Source organism: Poecilia reticulata, linkage group LG5 (genome assembly GCF_000633615.1).
Source record: "Poecilia reticulata strain Guanapo linkage group LG5, Guppy_female_1.0+MT, whole genome shotgun sequence".
NCBI classification, from domain to species: Eukaryota; Metazoa; Chordata; class Actinopteri; order Cyprinodontiformes; family Poeciliidae; genus Poecilia; species Poecilia reticulata.
This window is the reverse complement of record NC_024335.1, coordinates 30,936,638-30,955,778: the sequence shown is the minus strand read 5'-3', so window position 1 is coordinate 30,955,778 and position 19,141 is coordinate 30,936,638. Positions and strand designations below refer to the sequence as shown.

Below are 19,141 nucleotides of genomic sequence, written 5' to 3'. Positions count from 1 at the left end.
CCACTCGAAATTATTTGTTCACAAAGAAAGAGCACTGCCTGACGTGTTGGACCTGTGGGATGAATGGTATGTACTCACATAATATGATTACTGGTACTGTAAACCTAAGCTTCACAACCATATGGGTTTTATTGTTTCATGTCATTTTTTAATTCAAAAGTCTTCACACAAGAAGCATCAAATCTAAAAATTTTTATTTGACACGCATGAAGCATTTCAACACAAATTATTTTAATGTAAATAATGTAAATTAAGTATTTATGAATTTTAAAGAGGTGTAGTGTGGAAAAGAGAAGTCGTCACTGACTTGGCTACACGGCAAACAAAGCTGGTTTCCTTTTTTTCCAGGCATCACAGCAGCATTCGAAATGGCCGCCCTTCATCAGTCTCTGCTAGCAGTTCATCGATATATATGTACAAACTCACAACTCAAATTTAAATTGGCCAAGCCAATAATCTCACCTTCCCAGTGGGAAAAGAAAAACTTTCACATAAATAATGTAAACAATATCAGTAAATCTCAAGCAAAAATGCTCATTTAAAAGTCCATTTATTCTTTTGAACACTTTGATTTTCTTCCACGTCTCAACCAATAAAAAACTCCGGCACTAACTTACTATAAAGACGCTGGGTTTGAGGTGGGCCTCCTCTTTAGCCAGAACACAAAATGGCTGCCACAGCAGAGACACCGACATGGTAACAAAGACACCTACAGTATAAGTGAGGCAAACAGCAACATAAGGAGCCAGTGGAGAACAATGAAACCAGAGAGATATACTGTATATATACAGTGAGGAAAAAGTGGAGGATGATGACATGAGAACTGGAGGGGTTGATCACGGAGGGAAAACAGCGGAGTGAGTGCAGGCAGAGGGAAGTTAAGAGATGGGAAACAGCAGGTGGAGGGTTGGTGAGAGATAAAAACCACAGGAGGAAAGGAGACAATAAAGGTAAACAAAGGGGAAAAACCTGAAGCTAAGGCTATGTTCATACAGCAAGATGAATGCAAACTAAATGCAATTGTTTTGTCCATATCCGACGTTTTCATGGCAGTCGCAACAGTCCGCTTCTTAGCTTTTACTTTTACTCCCATTGCTGAATAAATTAAAACTGATCCATACATAGACAGTAGCATCCATTATTATGCTGCTGTGTGATGCCGTCATTCTTTTTCTGCATTCGTGGGTTGATTTGGGGTCGTAAACCGCTCACACAGAAGTTCGATTGTTGTCATATTTAATTAGTAATATGAACGACCACAAAAAAGGAAAATGAAACAGATTTTAGCAACAACAAAAAATGAAGACCTACTGTGAAAACATAGCCTAACCTAGCAACATAACAGTCCAATGTGCAAATAATAAGAAATGACATAATATCAAGGATTCAACTGTGATTATCTAAATACATGAACAATAAATATAATCAAATCTGTAACCCAAAGTTCAAATACGCACATATCATGACAAGATTTGGCAGGCCATTGTTAAGAGCGTTGCTTCCTTCATATGTAAAACATTTTTGTCGCTTTTGTTATGGAGTTCTCTAGAAAGAGTCTTCATCTACCAAACTCAGTGCAGGTTGCTTGTAGGAAGGTTTTTGAAACATTTTGTTGTCCAGACAAAAAATTAACTTATAGCCAGAAAACAGTTGGTTGTTTTGGGGGTGGAGGGGTTGGTACTTAGACTGTTTCCAAAACTAATAAAGGCCCAAGTAAAAGTACAACAACGTGCAAAAAGTACATTTAGCATAATAGCTCCCCTTTTGACCTCAAACCAGGGTACGTGCTGAATCAGGATTTTAGTGCACATTTACTCTCTTAGAAAATATCCCAAATAAAAGAACTATATTACACATTGAACAAGAACGTACAATCACTTATTTCATAAATTACATATTTATTTGACAAATGCTTGTTGTTTTGGCCATCTTGGTCTCTTGTAGTTTGGTGAAAAACCTGGAACACAAAAAAACCCAACACATGTAGACACACCGAGACAGTGATCTCTATACACTCGTCACACAAACTGTACTGTGACAAATCAAACAAGTAATTAAAATGTTAGTGCTGAAAAAGTAAACAGGTCCCAACATAACATTATGACCATCTGCCTGGAACAGCCATTTTTTTTCACATCAAAATATCTACACTCCACAGTTGATGATAAAACCTCTGTGTGTTTCTGGTGCTGTGTTATATGCCTCGCATATGTCATCTACCCAGGATGCATTGCAGCGTAAACAACATGGCGACATCCATGTGACAGTATTTATTTAACTTTATAAAAACTGAATAGTCTATAATTTTTTTTATATAATTTTTATGTCTGAAATAAATGCTTCTTAAATAAATTATATTCTAATTCTATTAGAACTCACTGTGGATCCCTTTTAAGAGACTGAAAGCTGAGTGAGTACTTCAAAAAGATTCTTGAATATCCAGGCTAAAGTCAGCTTTAAATGAGATAAAATATAAATTAAATCACTGTGTTATAACAAGATTACCGGTTTCACTCACCTTACTTGTCAGTGGTCATAATGTTTTGGCTAGTTGTTGTTTTCACTCGTAAGCTTTTCTAACACTTTAATGCAATAGAGTTAAGGCAGTTTGCTGGATAGGATTATCTTTTGGAATAAATGAAGTCAGTGGTTACCTAAAGAGAAAAGAAAACAACAGACATTTACAGATAAAAAAACAACTTTTCTTTTCTCAGATCTGTTTCACATTGTAACATGTTTGTTTAAATGGCACTTAAAAAATGAAATACATTTGGAAAAAAAGCATCACGAAAGTCAAACACAAAGTTCTATTTTCACTCTGAAGAGTTAATCAGTCCAACTAAAACATCACAGCGCTGGAATTGACCCTGGAACTTCTTACTGTAAAAGTAAGAAAAAAGGGAGATCAGAAAAATCTGGTTATGAAAGGCAAAAAAAACAAAAACATTTTATGAAGTGATTAAGAAAAACCTTGAGAGAATATTACCTGATGTTAAGTGAACTCAGAACCATGAGATCAGCAGTGGCCGATTTGGCTCACTTGGCACCAGAGTAATTTTCTGTCCACCTTAACGGTCACTACACCACACATGTGAACCACCTGTTGCTCAACACAGCAGCTTAAGACCTTTACCGCCAGTCATTCCCGTCGCTTGTCGGGAGCAAATCCGAGTTCTGCTAGTAGTGAACTTTTGCCAAATATGAATAGTTCAGAACTAGCGGAATTCCAGACTTACCCTCGAAATATCCCAGCATCGCATGGAAAGTTTGGGCAGTATCAAAAAAAAAGTTACAAGTTTCAACCTTATGCTAAATGGAGATTTTCGTTACAGTAAAAATGCTAATACTTCTAACAGTTTTTTATATCTAACATGTATTCTAACACAAATACAGACATGCAAAAGTGTTATATATCTAAGCGATAGAAAGAAAATCTAAATCTTTACAAAATTAAAAAAAAAATCCTCAGTTCCAGGTCCATCCTCTTCTTGAAGTGAAAGAAGTCCTTGCGCCACATGGAGCACTTATTAAATGTGTGAGCAAGCACATGGTATAGATCCAATAAGAAAGAAAGAAAGAAAGAAAAAAACAAAGCACACATGAAAGGATTAAAGTAAACCACTACAGAAGCTTTGATTAGGCTGAGTGTGCTCCTGACGTGACCTGTTATTCCGGAGCGATTACCTTCTTACGGAGTGAGCATGCCAAAAGTAATTACTCTATGCTAAGCAGTGTTGTGGAGCAACCTGAGCTGTCCGTATAATCTGATTTGGTCTATTGGGGCATTAGATATCCTCACTTGTGTTTCATTTGGTCAAATCAAGACGTTGTTGGTTTAGTGCTGTGCACTAAATAATACAGTACTTCAGTTCACATCAATTTTGAAACCACCGTAAAACTTCTAAAATACGTACAAGAAGGTTTGAATGCATTCCACTAATATTATACAGTAAGGACGTAGGCCTATTACTGAAACTAATAGACGACTTAAGTGGCCAAATAATGCAAAGTACTAAATTTAATAGACTGAAACAGCAAAGAGATGCTTGAGAAATGCAATCCCATTACGTTACGTTTCTTGGGAGCAGCAGTTTTTAATCCATAAATTGCTGAATCGGCGGTACATCAAATAGAGAAGGGGAAGACATTCAGAAAATGACTCTAGATTGGGAATCAAAACAGATAATGTTAAAAGCTCTAAAGACAGATTAAAGCCTTTTTAAAAAAACTGTTGTTTTTTTAAAATCAAATTGCTAAATAACTTAATGGCAAAGCCTAGGTCAGATCTTCAACCAACAAATAGGTCAAGTGGGCAACCTAATACTAGCTTACTAACGAGTTGATTAAAAAAATAACCCACAGGTAATTGTTGCTAATGTAGCAGGATGAAGCCTGTCCCAAGATTGAGGACACCTGGCCCCTAATTATCTCCTAATGGGTGTAGAGTATAAAGGGAGACTCGCTCACTTTTGGTCATGCTTCAGTGTGAAGGTTGCTTCTTAAGCTTGCAGGGCCAGAACTCTTAACACCAGTAAGTAATGTTTCTCCTCCTGTATAAGTGCTGCAATTTCAGTGGTTGATTCAAATTGTTTAAATTTAGAAACTGCCTGAAGCCTCCTGCTTGGTACTGGGGTATGGCTGCACTTTACCCTCCCCAGTGCAGTTTAGCAACACAAAATGGGTATGTATTGTTTTATTGCACCCATGCAGCTCCATAACGCAAAAAGACAATTGCCATATAAAAAAAAAAATTCCCTCCGCGGGTGGTCTTTCATCCTCTGAGCTCRGGTCCTCTACCAGAGGCCTGGGAGCTTGAGGGTTCTGCGCAGTATATTGGCTGTGCCTAGAACTGCACAYTTCTGGACTGAGATGTCTGAGGTTGTTCCTGGGATCTGTTTTAACTACTGCTCCAGTTTGGGGGCGACTGCCCCGAGGGCCCTGATGACCACAAGCATTATGTTGGAATGCTACTACTCAAGTATTTATATATATATATATAAAAAATACCGGCAAGCTGATCCTCCTACTGTTGGGCCGGAAGGGTCTCTCTGGTCGGGGTGGAGCTATCCAGTTCTAGTAGGTGACAATGGCTTCCTCTACCTTCTACCATTTCTAAAATCACCTACTAACCTGTAACTTAACTTCAGACGTAAAGCTGCTGCAGCTCGCTGGAGACCCTGCTGCTTTTTTGTTTTCAGCTTTGTTTCTTCAATTTTCAGTTTGGTTTCTTTTGTGCTTTTGAGATTTACTTTGGATCATTCTATTCTGTGTGGCTGCGGTTGGCAGCCTTGGGTTCTTTTAAATTACCCAAGTAAAATTTTTAATTATGTCCGAGGTTAAGGGTAACCTTATTTTAGCCCTTGCCCGTGTCTAAGTTTTTATTTGCTTTGTTTAATCCCACCCTTTTGTCTCCTGGCTGAGAGCTGAAGGCTGTGGGAGGGGGGAAAACCTCCAGGTGGACGGACCTGTGTGCTGTGAGTAACCAGTATTGGGATTTCTTCACGATTGTCTGTTCACAAGTGCATGGGGTGATTAATTCATTCGTTTTAAGAACCAGTTTCCCACATTTGGACTGCCCTCCCCTGCTGGTAAGGCTCATTACTGTTCCCTTCCCATTGTGGCTCCTTAAATTTTAATTGTCTTTGAAAACCATGGCACAATAAAGTGCATTATTTTGTGGAATAAAGTCTTGTTCTCATTGGTGACGTGCCTTACTGGCGATCTGTTTCCTTGGGTGCAATTCCCAAGGTGGCGTTGACAACTCCTGGTTTCCCTGCTTTAGGGCAGAGTATTAAAAGTCATATCCTTGTGGTGCCACACTAATGTCCATTTGCTATGGACAGTTGTCAACCTTGGGTACCGTGCACACAGACAATCTTCGTTGTTGCCCTACATGTCTTTGCTCACACAAATTTGCAATTTTGGAAGACCAGAAACGATCGTTTATCACAGGGCTCCAGAATGGACACATTTCAAAACGCTAGTACATCTGAGTCGCATTTTTATTTAATTTTTGTCCACTACGCATGCGCCGCATTTTCTCAACTGGTCCGTGTGCACAGGGCCCAGCTGCCTCCACGGGTCCATTTTACTAAGTATAATAAGAGGTATTCTGGACATGAGCGACCTGCTGCATAAAATGAGACACCTGCAGACGGTAGGTCATAATAGCAGACTGCATTATTTAAACTTCCTCTTTCATTTCAATAATTGTAACTAGCAGGTTTGTTGGCAACGTTGAGGCTTTCCTTAATGTTTTACCTACCACACTGAACAACTTGTATATTGGGACAATAAAATTCATGAATGACAAATATTGCTCATCTACATTCACAACATGACCAACTCTGGTCAATGTGTAAATACTGAAGATAGAGCTATATTCACAAACTACAGATAACTAGCTGTAGTTTGTGCAACAACGTAGCAACTAAAAGGCTAATTTATAATGTGATAACTGGGATTCATGTACGTTGAATATGGTGTTTATAAGCTGACTATTCCAAAAGGTTTTTCTCCAGACTGACATTACATTTTATGACAGCTACATTGTTGCAAACATAGACATGTGCTGCTATGTATTAAAGTAGACATTTTTTTAAAACGCGCCAAGAACGCAAAACAAATTAGCAATAGCATGACAAAAAATACTAAATCATGTTAGCTTGGTCACACAGGAGTGCTTCCAAGCAGAGTTGTACAATATAAAATATTGGAATGTCAAACTGATTAAATATCGATGTCAATCGCGATATGAATCCGTTTTCTCCTCCAAATTCTCTGCTTGAGGCATAGAATACAAAATGTTCAATTAACTTAGCTTTTTTTTTATTTTATGTGAGAGCAACTGGAATATCCCGATAATAACTGCAATAGAACAAGCCCAAATTACATAGAGTAGGGGATGGGGGGAGAAATCCTTTTCAAATTCCTATACAAAATGTCTCTTGTGTACATGTAACATGCATTTTGCAAGACGGCAGAACTTTGGCACTCTTGCGTTCCATAGATGCAATTCCATAGGTGGGAAACACAATTATTTTGCTTGTGACAGCTGTATAATCTCTTCTAAAAAAGCAAAAATATCTAATTATAGATTATTGGCCTCAAATCATTAGATGAGGAACTCCAAAACTATTTAACTCTGGGGTGCCCAAAGTCGGTCCTCAAGGGCTGGCATCCTGCATGTTTTAGTTCTCTCCCTAGTGGTTGTAACAACGTTCTGAGCAAGTCAATGTTCTCCTTAGGCCTTCTAATGAACCATCATTGGATCCAGGTGTGCTAAACCCAGGAGAGAACTAAAACATGCAGGATGTCGGCCCTCGACTGACTTTGGACATCACTGGTTTAACTGATTACACAGAAATGAGACTCAATACAGAAAGACCCAGTTTATCAAATGGGTCAGTGACATGTCTGAGAAATTTCAGTGGCATCAGGTCTTTTGTAAAATCAATGAGAGGCGGGGTACATACTGGGTACATAACACAGAGAGACAAATCCCTACGGTGTTGTTGCTGCAGTACACTTAATTTTAAACCACCAATCAGCATTTTATGTATGACCTTTTGAGCAGAAGGAATAAAAAAACCTTGCAATCAAGAATGGGCTGCTGGACTGCAAATCCCTGCTGAATTGCTTGCCTAGTCCTAACCTAAGATGTCCCTCATCATATTAAGGGCTAATGGTGGTAAAACATTAACGGTTGAAAATGCAAAATAAAACAAAAGAAAAAATCCCTCTACAAACAGAACTAAGTGTTTCGAAAGCTTAGAAATCAAAGTTTTCAGAAAGTGGATTTTCTGGAACGGATGCCGTGGCCAAATACCAATAATGCTATTACGACAATGACGTGAAAAGTAGCCTAGTAGGTGGGTAGAGAAAAAAAAAAAATCCAATGGTCTGAGGTGAATCTTCTTTCCGGATGGATTAAAGGTGTCCGACTTGCTCCACATGTCAGCAATTACAACAGTCACGGTAACTGTGCCACAGATCTCTTATCCTCAGAATCAGCTTTAAGAGGTGTCCTTTCTAGCCAACCAGACAGCAAAAACAAATGTAAAAGTGTATTTGTTTCCTATGTAAAGCAGCATTTATTTAAAAAGCACAGGGTTATGTTTAATACACCTGCAATTTTAAGAAGTATTTGTTACTAGGCTCCTGGAAATGTCATACGGTCAGAAATGTATCTGTGAAAACTCTCCATTTAATCCACATATTGGGTGAGAGTACGGAAATCCACTCAGTGTCTTAATCTCATTAAATCTTTTAAGTGTAGTTAAAAAAAAAGTGTCTTTGTCTGGTAAGATCCGTGCCAAATGGCACACGGTGTCTGTAATATGATTGTGAAGTAATCCGCTCAGAGGTCACCGAGGCGTCGGTATAAAAGCTAAAGTGTGAAGTGCAGATCACCTAGGGAGGTTACAAGTGAGAGAACGAGCTGAGAAACCTTCTTTCCAGATCAGGATGGCAGAAGAATGGGGAAAACAGGTGTTTGCTGCCAGGCGGCACGAAGATACAACAAGAGGCGCCGCATTCACATACACAAACAGCAATCATACAAAAGGTAGGCGTTTTGTTTTGAATTATTTTGTGTTTAAACCTGGTGTTGTGTAGACACTGATTTTTGTACAGTTCCACAACCTGAAATATCACCGGACTGAGATGTGCTGTAGTTTATGAACCTCTATTTGACCTAATGCTAACAAGCACAACATAAACTGTAGTGTGAGATTTTTGAAAATTTAGATTTTTGGTTCATTTTTATTTAAACACCGACCGATTTGTCTGCAGTTACATGTAACAAAAGTCATGATGGCAACATGTGAGGTTTAAAAAAAGACGATGCTTCTGAATTAGAACAAAGTTTGACCACGTGTGATTCTAAGGCATGGATCTTTGCTTGCAGATCCCTTTGAAGGACCAAACTACCACATTGCTCCTCGATGGGTTTACAACCTCTCCACACTCTGGATGTGTATCGTGGTCGTTTTATCAGTCTTCACCAACGGCCTCGTCTTGGTGGCCACAGCAAAGTTCAAGAAACTTCGTCATCCTCTCAACTGGATCTTGGTCAACCTTGCCATTGCTGATCTTGGAGAGACAGTCTTTGCCAGCACCATCAGTGTGTGCAACCAGTTCTTTGGATATTTCATTCTGGGACACCCAATGTGTGTCTTTGAAGGCTTTGTTGTCTCAACTTGTGGTAAGTTGCCACAAGTTAAGTGGTAATTTATGTTCCAGACCTGTAAATTTATTTTAATCAAACCTAAAGATGAATCATGTTTGTAGTCTGTTAAATTGCATGTGTGCATCTATAATCTTTACAGGTATTGCTGCTCTGTGGTCCCTGACTATCATCTCTTGGGAGAGATGGATAGTTGTGTGCAAACCTTTTGGAAATGTCAAGTTCGATGCCAAGTGGGCCACAGGTGGAATAGTTTTCTCCTGGGTCTGGTCTGCAGCGTGGTGCGCTCCTCCCATCTTTGGATGGAGCAGGTAATCTAGTTATATGGTTTTTATATCCTCGATAATCAGCAGAACAAGAACTGATTGTTTCCTTGTATCAGGTTTTGGCCTCATGGACTGAAAACGTCCTGCGGACCCGATGTGTTCAGTGGAAGCGATGACCCAGGGGTCCTGTCCTACATGATTGTCCTCATGATTACATGCTGCATCATTCCTCTAGGTATCATCATCTTGTGCTACCTGGCTGTGTGGTTGGCCATCCATGCTGTAAGTTTTATCCCTCATTGCTTTTTTTTTCTTCAGATTTATCGTAGCACTAAAGAAAGTTTGTTAAAATCTGACTTCATGTTTTGTTGGCTACAGGTTGCTATGCAGCAGAAGGAATCTGAGTCGACCCAGAAAGCTGAGAGAGAAGTGTCCAGGATGGTTGTAGTCATGATCRTAGCTTACTGTGTCTGCTGGGGACCCTACACCTTCTTCGCCTGCTTTGCCGCAGCCAACCCTGGATAYGCCTTCCATCCTTTGGCCGCTGCCATGCCTGCATACTTTGCCAAAAGCGCCACCATCTACAACCCTGTTATCTATGTCTTCATGAACCGACAGGTGGGCATAGCGACACAGTTGTCACTTTTTGTTTTTTATCATAACAAATATGTGTTTTGTTTTGTATATAACTTTCCCTCTGCTCTTTCATTTGCAGTTCCGCACATGCATCATGCAGCTCTTTGGCAAACAGGTGGATGATGGTTCTGAAGTGTCCACATCAAAGACAGAGGTCTCCTCTGTGGCTCCTGCATAAACCTTCATGTTCTCTGTTTTGGACCTGTGACCTGTGCAGAAACTATTTATTGTATGTTTTTCTTTTAATGAACATAGTTGCATTGCAAAAAAAGGGGAAAAAAAAGAGTGACTGCATCATGCATGAATGTGTAACTGATCTTTTTTGAAATGAATATAAAATATAAGGCATTATTTAAATTTTGTTTTCTGTGTATTTTTTGTAGTACAGTGTTTTTTTTGTTTTTGAAAGAACAATGCTAACATTCTGTCAATTGATGTTTTGAGATCACCTAGCTTTTTACAATGTGGAAGATAAAAAATGAATACCATAAGAGCAGGTGTGAATAACTTTATTAAGGCTCAGAGAAAACAAATCCTGAATCTCTACTTATTGGATTAAAAAAATTAGGCATGTTTTGGTTTTGTTTCTGAGGTCTCCTGGCCTGACTGTGAAGGAAAAGTACATATTGTTGATCCATGATCCTGGTAGTTCTTTTTATTTATACATTCTCTACCCTCAGTTGGATTACTTTAAATTCAACAACTCTGGGAATTTTTATTTTCTGGAGGAGAAAAAATGGGATGTACAGCTGATCCTAAAACAAAGTTCCACTTTGTTAAAACAGCTGCTGCCCGCTGAGATAACAATGTGTGCTTCTTCCCCCCCCCCCAACACATCCCACTAATCTCTCCTTTATCCCAGAAATCCCCTCAAGCCTCTGAAGACACCATCAGGACAATAAGATCTTTCAGCCTTCCACCACATCTTACCTACCTCCCTGTTAAGTTGTTGTCAGACTCCCTCTTCTGATTTTACAGACTTTCCTTTTTACTGATGTAAATTTGGGAACACAACTCAGACCATTACAAGATAGTGCATTTTATCATCAAGCCCCTGAGACCAAAACAATAAATTCCACTAAATGTCGCCAAGGTCTAAGTGGAGGAAAGACTCTTGAAAACATTCCCCTGTAGTTGAAAGTACTTCCTCTCTCCCTGCATGCTCAAACTGCGTCTGTCATTTTCTGTTTCTTCTCAACTGTCTCTGCAACCTCTGTTTTCTCTGAAATCCTCAAGATAATTTGTTACAGTCAATATCTCTCTTCTTACTGTCTCAGTGGACACAGTGGGGCTCTGCAAGGTCTTACTGGCTGTTCATGTTCTACAGTACATTACAAGTCCTTCTCAATAAATTAGCATATTGTGATGAAGTTAATTATTTTCCATAATGTAATGATAAAAATTAAACTGTCATATTTTAGATTCATTGCACACCAATTGAAATATTTCAGGTCTTTTATTGTTTTAATACTGATGATTTTGGCATACAGCTCATGAAAACCCAAAATTCCAATCTCACAAAATTTGCATATTTCATCTGACCAATAAAAGAAAAGTGTTTTAATGCCAAAAAGGTCAACCTTCAAATAATTATGTTCAGTTATGCACTCAATACTTGGTTGGGAATCCTTTTGCAGAAATGACTGCTTCAATGCGGCGCGGCATGGAGGCAATCAGCCTGTGGCTCTGCTGAGGTGTTATGGAGGCCCAGGCTGCTTCGATAGCGGCCTTAAGCTCATCCAGAGTGTTGGGTCTTGCGTCTCTCAACTTATTCTTCACAATATCCCACAGATTCTCTATGGGGTTCAGGTCAGGAGAGTTGGCAGGCCAATTGAGCACAGCAATACCATGGTCAGTAATACCAGTGGTTTTGGCACTGTGAGCAGGTGCCAGGTCGTGCTGAAAAATGAAATCTTCATCTCCATAAAGCTTTTCAGCAGATGGAAGCATGAAGTGMTCCAAARHCTCCTSATWGCYGMTGCATTGACCCTGCCCTTGATAAAACACAGTGGACCAACACCAGCAGCTGACATGGCTCCCCAGATCATCACTGACTGTGGGTACTTGACACTGAACTTCTGTCATTTCCTTCTCCCCAGTCTTCCTCCAGACTCTGGCACCTTTATTTCCCAATGACATGCAAAATTTGCTTCCATCCGAAAAAAGTACTTTGGACCACTGAGCAACAGTCCAGTGCTGCTTCTCTGTAGCCCAGGTCAGGCGCTTCTGCTGCTGTTTCTGGTTCAACAGTGGCTTGACCTGGGAATGCGGCACCTGTAGCCCATTTCCTGCACACGCCTGTGCACGGTGGCTCTGGATGTTTCTACTCCAGACTCAGTCCACTGCTTCCTCAGGTCCCCTAAGGTCTGGAATAGGCCCTTCTCCACAATCTTCCTCAGGGTCCGGTCACCTCTTCTCGTTGTGCAGCTTTTTCTGTCACACTTTTTCCTTCCCACAGACTTCCCACTGAGGTGCCTTGATACAGCACTCTGGGAACAGCCTATTCATTCAGAAATTTCTTTCTGTGTCTTACCCTCTTGCTTTAGGGTGTCAATGATGGCCTTCTGGACAGCAGTCAGGTCGGCAGTCTTACCCATTATTGTGGTTTTGAGTAATAAACCAGGCTGGGAGTTTTTAAAAGCCTCAGGAATCTCTTGCAGGTATTTAAAGTTACTTTGTTGGTTCAGATGATCAGGAATTGCTCGTTCAGAGAACCTTTTCATGATATGCTAATTTTTTGAGACAGGGATTTTGGGTTTTCATGAGCTGTATGCCAAAGTCATCAGTATTAAAACAATAAAAGACCTGAAATATTTCAGTTGGTGTGCAATGAATCTAAAATATATGACAGTTTAATTTTCATCATTACATTATGGAAAATAATTTTTTGAGAATGACCTGTATACCATACTATTGTACTCACCAAGAAGAGAATTTTGTCATATCCTTGGAAAGGCTGTCAGCATTTGACACACATTCTCCTTTCGTCTCCTGGACATACTCCTTCTGAGTAGTTAGAATGTTGACAATGTCAGGCAGTGGTAATGAGACGCTTTCACAGTCTACACCCAACGCGATCTTGTTATGGACAAAGTCTTGATGGAGAAGTCTTTCACATGTCCCTGGAAAATTGTCCAAAGATGGGCACAGCAACATCTGTGAACAGACCTACTATGCAAAGTGTCTTTGTATCAATCAGTCAATCAATCAATACGTTTTATTCAGACACATACATGGTCCATAATAAACAAAAACAGACTAATAACAACAAGTCACAATAAAACTGTTCATCCATTGCCATAAAGCCGCCGATGATTCCACAGGCTAGAAAACAATATAGCTGAGCTTTGTACGGGGTTCATGATGTTTACAGTATGTTAGCCACAAGGTTTCAAAGCACAACAACGCAAGTTGGTACATTTTCATTTATGAACATCTGAGTGGCATTACTCCATTGCGGCATCATAGGCAGCGTCCTCATGCCATCATTGTATGTCACCTGAAGTTTATACATTCTGCTTTTTATGTAGTTCCGCCACAGGTGGACAGTATACATTGGAGTACAATTATGCTATGTTGAGTGATATAGCAGAAAACTTGGTAGCATCTCCAACAACTAAGTTTAGTGTGTGATTTCCACATGCCATTGCTGTGTTCAGACAACTTTTTTGTGTTCCCTAAAAGCAATATTCTGCTCTTCAGTCATGTCACAATAGCCACTGATCTTTTAAAATTTCCTTCCACTTAGTAACTTCAGCATTTCTGAGATCTTTTCTTGCCTGATCAAGTCTGTCATTCAAAGTCTGCCATTTCTTCATGATTTCTTTAATTCTAAAGATGGGCATAGATATTTTTTAAGTCGCTAAAACCACTGGAGCTCAGGTTTTCCATTTACACCTTAAAGTAAGAGCGTACAACTGAGTTGTGTGTTTTACTGTAGACAAGGCAGGAATTTTCTCCCCATTCTTCATTACTGTGTGGTAGTAATCTGAAGTAACCATCACTCTGTCTTTTAAATCTTGTGGCCAGTGTGCCAGATCGTCTACTTTAGCACAAACATTAGACTACAAAGGGTCTTCCTGACTCACAACATCACAAGGCTAAAAAAACAAAAGAGCATCATTACATTTCTGTGAAGATCTATAGTTTTTCATGTTTCTTTAATCAAGTCTGAAAGTTTTTACTTGCTTTTTAAGACTTTGGAATAGTATTACACTAAATGGCTCAAATATTGTTAACTTTTCATATCTAACATGTTAGATAAGAAATTAGTAAATGTATTAATTCTAGTCTTTTGATGCATTGTCCAAACTTTTAAACATCAAAATTTCCAAAATGTAAGAAATGCTTAAATTTTACATATTTGACGCTAAAAATGTGTGACAGGAGTTAGGAAAGATATTTTATTTGTTATTAATGAACTGTTGAAATGTTTTTTTCCATATTCCTCAAACACATTCTGTAGTCTCCTTTGCATGAAAAAAATGTACTATGTCATAGAAAGTTAATCCATCCATCATCTATACCTAGTCATCCTTGCAGGATCATAGTGGAGTTGGTGCTTATCTTCACATTTGAGCATCTCTGCCAAGTCACACCCATGGGTGTGATGCAATTTTGAGAATGAGAATTGGTTTTATTGAACAAGTTTGTCACACAAACAACAAGTTTGACTTGTGATATACTGTGTTCTATATGAACAGACATTTTAAACATAAGCATGGGAAATGAAAGCAAATTAATATACATTTCTGCAATATTGTTACAAGACAAGAAGACAACTTTCAATTAGAGGAAATGTACACAGTTTTGATTCCCAGTATTCTTTCTTTTGCTCATCAGAAAGATGGCCAGTGGTTAGATACTAAAAATAGGATAGAAATACCCTTTATTGTCCCAGAGTGGGGAAATTCAGGTGCCACCACTGCCAGGTGACAAGCAGTCGAAATCTGCCTAAATCGTTTGTGTGCAGAATGTGCTTGGTCGGTAAAAATGTTAGATGTCCTCCTCCTGTCCCTACACCTGTATAAGTCATGAATACAGGAAAAGTCAGCTCTTTTGTCCTGTTTTGTGACCAACCCAAACCATCGGACAAACTGAATAATGGTTGTGTAGATGGCTGGCAGCTTCTGCGGCAGATTGTCCTGCTGTGAGGAGGATTTCAGGTCTAGAGAAAGTTCTTGGTGGGAATGGGAAGGATCTCACAGTAGACAGTGTCGGTGTGGATGGCGTGGGATTGATCTCAACAGTCTTGAGTGAGTTAAGCTGCAGGTTGCTGACCTGTACACAGACTCATCACTGTCCTGAATCAGAACAATAGCATCTGTGAACATTAGTATTTTCACAGACAGATCCGCTGAAGTACAACCATCCATGTAAAGAAAGAAGAGGAGCAAACACGGAGCTCTGAGTGCTGATGGTTCTTGTGCAGAAGAAGATGCTCCCTGACCTCACCTGCTGCTGCCAGTCAGCAGCTGCCAGTCAGCAGGTGAGGAAAATGTTGATTTACTGACAGGTGGAGGCTGGCACTGTGAGCTGGATAAGCTTCTGATGGTAAGTGGTGTTAAACAGAGAACTGAAGTCCTGAAACAAGATCCTGAAGTACATCCCTGGAAAGTCGAGATAGGGCAGGGGGGAAGTGTAGTCCTGGGTTGGCTGCATCGTCCAAACTGTTTGCCCAGGTGAGGGTTCTGCTCAGGGAAAGGGGGAGGGGCTCCTGTAGCTGGTTTTAAACTAATCCCATCAGAGTTCTGTGAAGCGAAGGCTGAAGTCTGATGTGAGACAACCAGCAAAACTCTCAAGGTTATAAACGACAACTAAGTACCTCTATCAAAGAATAGGATGTCAGATGATTGGAGAAAACAGCCGTTTGCTGCCAGGCGGCACAATGAAGATACAACAAGGGGCTCTGTATTCACATACACAAACAGCAATCAAACAAGAGGTATGCTTTCTATTTTGAACCATTTAGTGTGTAGAAATGGTGTTATTAGAGATTTATTTATTCAAGCCAGATTTGTAGATACATTTGTAGAGTTTTACAATCTGAAATATAAGAGTTGTGAAATGAACTGCTTATGAAATGACAAGTGAAGTTTTGGAGAATTTGATAAGCGTTTCATTGTTTTGGTTGTGTGTGAATACAGTCTCAGTAGTATGCATATGTACTAGGACATCTGAAAATAAATTTGTATTCCATAAAAGTGCAATATTTCTTGCCAGTCATTTCAGAAAGTGAAACAGTCATTTTATAAAGATTAGGCAAATAGTTTGATGTTTGGAGCAGCTTCTATTTTATTTTTTTCAATTTTCAATGTGAGGCTTCTCAAAAGTGTGTGCGTTTCTATGCACGCAATACTTGGTTGGACTTACTCTTGCATGAATTACTGCATCAGTGTGGCATAGCATAGAGACGATCAGCCTGTGGTGATGGTTAGGTGTGATAAAAGCCCAGAGTGCTTTGATAGCTGCCCTCAGGTCATCACTCTTGTTGGGTCCGAAGTCTCTCATCTTCCTTTTGACAACAGCCTCTTGACTTCCTATGGTGTTAAAGGTCAGGGTGTTTGTTGGCCAATCAAGAATAGTACCACCATGGTAACTCAATCAGCTTATGATACCTTTGGCAGTGTGGGCAGGTGAAAAATAAAATCAGCATTTCCATACAGCTTGTCAGCAGAAGGAAGAATGATGTTTTCTAAAAAGTCCTTGTAGGCTGTTGGATTGACTATGGACTTCATAAAATCCAGTGAACCAGAACCAGGAGATATGATGGCATCCCAAAATATCACTGACTGTGAAAACTTCACACTTCAAGCAATCACTCTTCACTTCACTCGTCCTCCAGGAACTGGAGAATTGGTTTTATTGAACAAGTTTGTCACACAAACAACAAGTTTGACTTGTGATATACTGTGTTCTATATGAACAGACATTTTAAACATAAGCATGGGAAATGAAAGCAAATTAATATACATTTGTACAATATTGTTACAAAACAAGACAACTTTCAATTAGAGGAAATGTACACAGTTTTGATTCCCAGTATTCTTTCTTTTGCTCATCAGAAAGATGGCCAGTGGTTCGATACTAAAAATAGGATAGAAATACCCTTTATTGTCCCAGAGTGGGGAAATTCAGGTGCCACCCCTGCCAGGTGACAAGCAGTCGAAACCTGCCTAAATCGTTTGTGTGCAGAATGTGCTTGGTCGGTAAAAATGTTAGATGTCCTCCTGTCCCTACACCTGTATAAGTCATGAATACAGGAAACTTGATTTCCAGATGAAATGCAAGATGAAAAAATGAGTCTTGACCATTGCACAACAGTCCAGTTCCTGTTCTCCATAGCCCAAGGAAGATGACTCTGGCATTGTCTCTGTTTCAGGAGAGGTTTGACACGGGGAATGCGACATTTGTAGCCCATGTATTGATCTGTGTGTTGTGGCTCTTTTAGATTGGATTTCGCTTGACAATCCTCTCAAGGCTGTTGTTCCCCCTGCTGTTGGTGCACACTTTTTTACATCCTCTGTTAATATGCTTGGATAGAGATCTCTGAACAACTAGATTATTCAGCAATGGATTTTTGTGGGTTAGCCTTCTCATGCGGGCTAACCCACAAACCCATGACTGTCTTCTGAACATCTATCCAGTCAGCAGTCTTCTCCTTAAGAGTGGGAGATCATTTAAAGCATTGTTCTTAAACTCCAGTCCTCAAGAGCTAATGTCCTGCAACTTTTAGATGTGTGCTTTGTGCTACACAATTGAATTAAATGGCTAAAGTGCTTCACTAGCATGCAGACAAACTCTACAGAGCTCTGCTAATGAGCTAATATTGGAACATGGTGTACTGAAACAGAGAGACATCTAAAAGTTGCAGGACATCAGCTCTTGAGGACTGGAGTTTGAGACCACTGGTTTAAAGGCTCAGGAAATCTTTGCAGGTATTTTGAGTTAGTTAGCCAATTAAGGCGTGACACCAAGAGTCTTCATTAATGAGCTGTTTCACTACGTTCTTGTATGTGGTTTGTGGAAAACTTTGTGATTTTCATTATCATTATTTGTAAGCCATAATAATCAAAATGACAAAAAATGAAGAGTTTGAATATATATCACTCTATGTATAATAATTCTTCAAACTATGAATTTCACTTTTTGAGATGATTGGCAAGAAATATTGCACTTTCATGCAATTTTTTACATATACCAGTAAAAAATTACTGGTATTTTTTGACATATGCCAGTATACAACATATTTGTAATATTAGTCATTGTGAGGGTTCTTGCATAAACCAGCCAGAGAGACACTGAATGGAATCCAAAAATAATCTTAATTTATTACAAAAAAGTTCAAAAATAATTAAACAATGAAGAACTGGTCAAATTAAATGAAAGAAAACCAAATTTCCCCGTCCCCTGGCAAACAAATGGAATGGCCCGCTGAGGAGGTTTGCCAGCCATATATGGATGTCAATTAGCTGGAGCTCTTCTGTGACCCTCCAGCAGCTCCAAAGGAAACTGGTAACTCAAAACAAATAAATTAATTTGTTGCTTTTAACAAAAATATAAAGAACTGACAAATAAAGTTAACTAAATGCGTGCACTTCAAATAGTTAACTAAAAAGTCAAGTTAATGAAAATTTTCAAAAATAAAAATCTAAACTATTCACTAATTAATATCTAAATTAATATTAAGGATGAACAAAACAAACAGTTACCATTCAGGTCTGTGTGACAGTAGGGTCGGCTGTCACAGTCATAAAAACACGTTGTTTTAAAAAGGCAAATGCTTCTGAATTGCAATGTCGTTTGATTAAGATTCTAAGACGCGGACTTTGCTTGCAGATCCCTTTGAAGGACCAAACTACCACATCGCTCCTCGATGGGTTTACGATGTTGCAACGGTCTGGATGTGTATCGTGGTCGTTTTATCAGTCTTCACCAATGGCCTCGTTTTGGTGGCAACAGCAAAGTTCAAGAAACTTCGTCATCCTCTCAACTGGATCTTGGTCAACCTTGCCATTGCTGATCTTGGAGAGACAGTCTTTGCCAGCACCAT

The 19,141-nt window shown here is 39.3% G+C and overlaps 2 protein-coding genes and 1 long non-coding RNA gene across 3 annotated transcripts in view; 2 read left to right on the top strand and 1 right to left on the bottom strand.

Moving 5' to 3' along the window:
- Positions 1 to 1,219: 1,219 nt before the first annotated feature.
- On the bottom strand, positions 1,220 to 3,564 carry LOC103465547 (uncharacterized). The gene is made up of 2 exons (XR_533810.1): positions 2,987 to 3,564; positions 1,220 to 2,880 (listed from the first exon to the last, which is right to left on the bottom strand). It is a non-coding gene; the product is annotated as an uncharacterized LOC103465547 (long non-coding RNA).
- A 4,902-nt stretch (positions 3,565 to 8,466) lies between these two features.
- On the top strand, positions 8,467 to 10,353 carry LOC103465546 (red-sensitive opsin-like). The gene is given in 6 exon segments (NM_001297452.1): positions 8,467 to 8,566; positions 8,909 to 9,205; positions 9,330 to 9,498; positions 9,570 to 9,735; positions 9,832 to 10,071; positions 10,169 to 10,353. Coding segments are annotated over 6 exon segments (1,071 nt in total). The 3' UTR covers positions 10,268 to 10,353.
- Positions 10,354 to 15,930: 5,577 nt separating this feature from the next.
- Positions 15,931 to 19,141, top strand: part of LOC103465586 (red-sensitive opsin) — a 9,558-nt gene continuing 6,347 nt past the window's right edge. The window contains 1 exon segment of the mRNA NM_001329060.1: positions 15,931 to 16,033. Coding sequence (NP_001315989.1) covers positions 15,931 to 16,033 — 103 coding nt within the window.